The sequence below is a fragment of the Sinocyclocheilus rhinocerous genome, unplaced genomic scaffold (assembly GCF_001515625.1).
Source record: "Sinocyclocheilus rhinocerous isolate Xijiao unplaced genomic scaffold, SAMN03320098_v1.1 scaffold2810, whole genome shotgun sequence".
NCBI classification, from domain to species: Eukaryota; Metazoa; Chordata; class Actinopteri; order Cypriniformes; family Cyprinidae; genus Sinocyclocheilus; species Sinocyclocheilus rhinocerous.
This window is the reverse complement of record NW_015626406.1, coordinates 99214-104122: the sequence shown is the minus strand read 5'-3', so window position 1 is coordinate 104122 and position 4909 is coordinate 99214. Positions and strand designations below refer to the sequence as shown.

At 36.9% G+C, this 4909-nt stretch overlaps 1 protein-coding gene across 1 annotated transcript in view; it reads right to left on the bottom strand.

Annotated features, from left to right (window-relative positions):
• The window catches only part of LOC107714740 (F-box only protein 32-like), a 10149-nt gene extending 7694 nt beyond the window's left edge, over positions 1–2455 (bottom strand). Inside the window, exons 1-4 of the mRNA XM_016520704.1 lie at positions 2170–2455; positions 1556–1665; positions 1429–1478; positions 1258–1350 (exon numbers count right to left, since the gene is read on the bottom strand). Coding sequence (XP_016376190.1) covers positions 1258–1350; positions 1429–1478; positions 1556–1665; positions 2170–2291 — 375 coding nt within the window. The 5' untranslated portion in view covers positions 2292–2455. The remainder of the gene's footprint in view (positions 1–1257; positions 1351–1428; positions 1479–1555; positions 1666–2169) is intronic.
• Positions 2456–4909: the final 2454 nt, after the last annotated feature.

Below are 4909 nucleotides of genomic sequence, written 5' to 3'. Positions count from 1 at the left end.
TATAATTTAAAATAACCATTTTCTATTTGAATATATTTTAAAATGTAATTTTCTGCATCATTATTCCGGTCTTCAGTGTCACATGATCCATCAGAAATCATCTAATATGCTGCTCAAGAAACATTTTTATTTATATGGAAATCAGGATTTGTTTTTGACAAATAGAAAGTTCAAAAGTATTTATTTAAAATAGAAATCTTTTGCAACATTATAAATGTCTTTTCTGTCACTTTAATGGCTGAATAAAATTACAAAAGTATTTATAAAAAAAAAAAAAGTGGCTTTCGATTAGTTGCAAAGACATGCAAAAGCTATTCGTATTACAATATTACAAGGTATTAGGGGTCTTTGTTTAAGTCTTCTTAAAGGTCTGTTTTTCCATCCCTACTAAACCTGATCTCTGTAATCGAGCTCTAACGCAACACCAGCGCGAGGCCAGACAAGCAAGAGACAAACTGTAAAATAAACCTGACACTATTGTGTCTCAACAGCGCCTGGAAATGTCTAGTAAAAGAAATGCACGTATGATGCACTGAACTGAATTTTAATGACCTTAGCCAAAAAGTTCAAGTAAACAACTTGATCCTGATCCTATGTTTACCTGTCATCTGAAGTGATCACAAGGATTCATGACCCAATTCGCCAGCACCAAAAGCTCATCATAGCTGACTCTATACCACGGTGGAGTCAAGTAATCGGATCAGAATTCAGCGTCACAATGCAGACAGATAGAGAGAAGGGCCCGTGAGGGGGCGGGGGAAGTTAATGAGCACCTAAGTCACTTGACTTTCCGTTCTGGTTTCATAAGCTTTCTCAACCTCAGCTGTTTGCTGGGACACTGCGTGACAGTGACCTCAACATCACACCGACCTGTGTTTATCTGCTCTTAGCCAACGACCTTTGCTTTCATCAATGGAACAAGTAAATCTAGAAGAACATCCCCTCATCAGTGACCCTAAACCAGAGCAGTATTGGCCAACTTAAGGAGCACTTGAGTTTAAGAGACTTTAGCTACACTGAGAGTTCAAATTAAAACAAGTACATAAAACCGACAAGTACATAAAAACACTACCATGGTCCTTGTGCATTTGCCATGAAATGGCCCCAGAGGCCCTCTTGTCTGGTGTGCGATGATAAGAATAAAAACAGTAGCAGATACCCGGAGCCCAAGACTTAAGTTAACCCTTTCCTCTTCAGAGACTGAGCCTGGCTATTATCACTGTGTGCTCTGCTACAAATAGACGGGCGGAAACTCACCCTTACGACATAATTGAATCGCCTGGTGTCCTTGATGGCACTGCAGAAGTCCAAGCGATTAAATGCTTCGCCCAGAGTACAATATCCATGACGCTGTGTGAAATGATCAAAGAGGAGTTAGCCGACTATTAATTCACACTCTGTCATACTGCAGGAGATAACAGGCCTTACCTCTTTGGTGCTCCCTTTGTGGACATAAATCCATTTGTCTTTGTGAAAATCTGCAAAGAAGAAATAAGTCAAGATTTTTGCAGTAACAGCAGTTCGAATTTCACAAAGAAACAGTGACGATACTCACAAGGAATCTTTGTGTTGTTGTTCAGCAAGTCCTTCTTTCGCTTCTTTGCAGCCACATCATAATTAATGCTGAGGATCAAATTCTCCTTGTCATGCTCTTCTTTGCAGTAGCTGAAAGCAGAGTGAAGTGGTTTATAAATGCTTTGTGTAGGATATATCTGCATAGTTTAGAAACCTGTTTGATGAGTAGGCCATAAAGCAATTTCTCATCTGTACCTACAACAGTTCTAGAAACAGTAAACAGTTTGAGCACATGACGTGTCCCACTATCCTGGTATTAATAGCAAGGTGATTAACAGACGATGAGTAATATATATATATATATATTTTTATTTTATTTTATTTTTTTTATATATATATATACAAAAATACGTAAAACACAAACAAGAAATATAATAATAATAATCTTCAGTAATGAAACAACTTTCTGACCGCAAAGTGAATCTGCTGTCAATAGGTTTCCCCATGTATAAACGCTTTTGTTTATCAATTTGACGTAGATCTTGCGTCTGCAGCAAACTACGCCATTCGTTTGATGATGCTGTTAGTGGTGAACAAGGGAAAATATCAGGTCAAACACTTAAAATGCAAATGTTGGAAGCGTTAAACACTTACCTCTTCCTTTCTGAAACATTGTTATTCGTCTCGTACTCATTTTTCGTCGTTTTTTTCCAGCCGTCCTCGGTTTTCACCCAGCTTTGACCAGGAGACCGCCAGTCTTGTCCAAGAAACGGCATTGTCAAGATGCGAAAACCAGTGACAACGAAAGAAAATCTGTTAGTATTACACTTCAGAAGCTGTTATTTGAGTGATTTTCTCGTGTGTTGACTGCTATATTATATCATGTTGTGAACGCGTTTCTGATGATAAAAGTGCGCAGCTGTATTTATATCGTCAGGAGGACAATCCGGAAATGTTCCTGGTCCCGCCCCCTTTGGACCGCGTTCTCCAACACGTGGCTTTGTTGATCATCTTCCTTAATATTGCAAAACCTCACTGGAAACATAATCACACGTAGAGTTCAGTACGCTGCTGGATCATCTGTCCTCATGCGCGTATGAAATATCATATAGTAAATGCAGTTTTATCGTTGGCGAGGAACACCAGATTTCTTATTTTCTTGTGAACAAACAAGAAAACGACTCTTCAAAAAATTCCAGACGTGATCTGAACATAGAAAGCTGACTCCTCTGTTGATTTCCCCTTATGACTAAGATCATAACATTTAGTAGCTACCATTGCATAAGTGTATGCTTCATAAATAAGATAAGTCTGTGAGAAAGTTTGGGATTTTGGATCAAGAGGAAAAGAATCATGTGATGTGTGTGAATGACCTTTGTAATTCTCTTGTATCAGAATATGCAGACTATATTGACTGTAAAGAAGTGGGTCAAACAAACGCTGGTTATCCATTATGAAAAATGTGTGTATGTTTTTACTGTATTACTGAACCTTTTAGTAACATGATCAAAGTCCAATTGACCTCCTATTAACATAACACCATCAGTTTCATAAAATGAAACTGTCAGGGAGCTGCACTTCACACCATGATAAGGAAATATAATCTTTTGAAGTTGATTTCATCAATACCTGGTTGTGGTAATGAGTTGCATACTGAGCAAGAAATGTGACCCAGCTGCCCTACATTATGATGTAATGAGAGCTGATGGAAATGAGAAACTCGCAGCTTCCTTTTATCATTTAATCTCTTTAAGACAGACATAAGAGATTCTCTGTGTTGATTGTTTACTTTCAGACACTTTCATTCTTTTCAGCTGAAAATGGTTGCGTGTGTAGATTTTAGAAGTATATTAACAGTGTTTTACACTTCCTTGATGCTAAAACTAACACTATATTGTAATTATCAGAGCTGTGGGTTTCATTTTACACAGAGATGTATTTACATTAGATATTAATGATACCTAAATGAGTCAACACAATGTGTGCAAACTGTTGTAAAATGAGAATTTTACACACACACTTGTCTGGTTTGCTATCCTTGTGGGGACTCTCCATAGGCGTAATGGTTTTTCTACTGTACAGACCTTAAATTCTATTGCCCTACACTAACCCTACCCCTAAACCTACCCCTCACAGGAAACGTTCTGCATTTTTAGATTTTCAAAAAACTTCATTCTGTGTGTTTTATTAGCTCGTTTACCCGTGGGGACCTCAATTTAGGTCCCCACCGTGACACGAGTCCCCATGAGTCTGTATTCAGGTTTAAGTCCCCACCAGAATAGAAAAACAGGTGTACACACACACACACACACACATTATTCAATTATTTTGCATTATAAAAAGTATTTCTGGAATGTTTTTCTAGACAGGCAGAACTGAGCTTGTGCATATTTTAGAGCAAACTTTTTTTTTCTCTTGAAATCAAAACAGAAATGCATGCTACGCGATTGTTAAGCAGTCATTTGAGATTCAACATGCATTCTGGTATGTGATAAAGGTTACAGGAAACATTTCTCAACAATTTGTCTCCTCATCTCCTCACTACAGCACTGATGTAACCTGACTTGACTGGGTGCTGTGTAAACTATTCTGCATACTGTGTTTAAAGTGGAGTAGAAGGCTCCAGAACTAGTGTCTCTCTACTGCCCCTTTCCAGTCTGGCTGACTGTAAAAGATGCAGAAGGTCACAGATCCTTCACCAAGTGGCAAATGAAACATGCATCAGCAGAAGCACATGACAAGATGCATAAGCACATGCACAGAGTGTGACTGTAGTGACATTCATACAGTGAACCATGTTGCTTCACAGGACCCAATGCTTCATACTTTCCAAGAAGTAATCTGTTTCCAGTAAGGATGATATTTCACTTTAGAAGTGTGTATTTATAAATTAAATTAAAATAAAAAAAATTATATATTTATTTTGCATTATAATTTCCATGGAATAAATTATTTCAATTATGAAAATATACTACAAGTTTAGGATCAGTGATATTTTTTGGAAAGAGATTATTACTTTAATTCAGCAACAGTGCATTAAACTGATCAAAAGTAATATTACAAAAGGTTTATAATTTCAGACACATGATCTTTTGAACTTTTTATTCTTCAAATAATCATGATAAAATATATCATGGTTCCAAAAAAAAAAAAAGATCAATCAGTACATCTTAGGGCTGGGTTTTGACACAAATTTCACGATTCGATTCGATTCTCATTCACAAGCTTGCGATTCGATTCGATTACCGATTCGATATCGATTATTTTTTATATATATCAGGTACAGTACATACCAAATTAGGGGGAAAAATCTCTCAACTAATGCTGTAAAATATACATGAGAGTCAGTTGGTACTACATTACTATAATACTGAAGGTTAAAATTGACTGATTT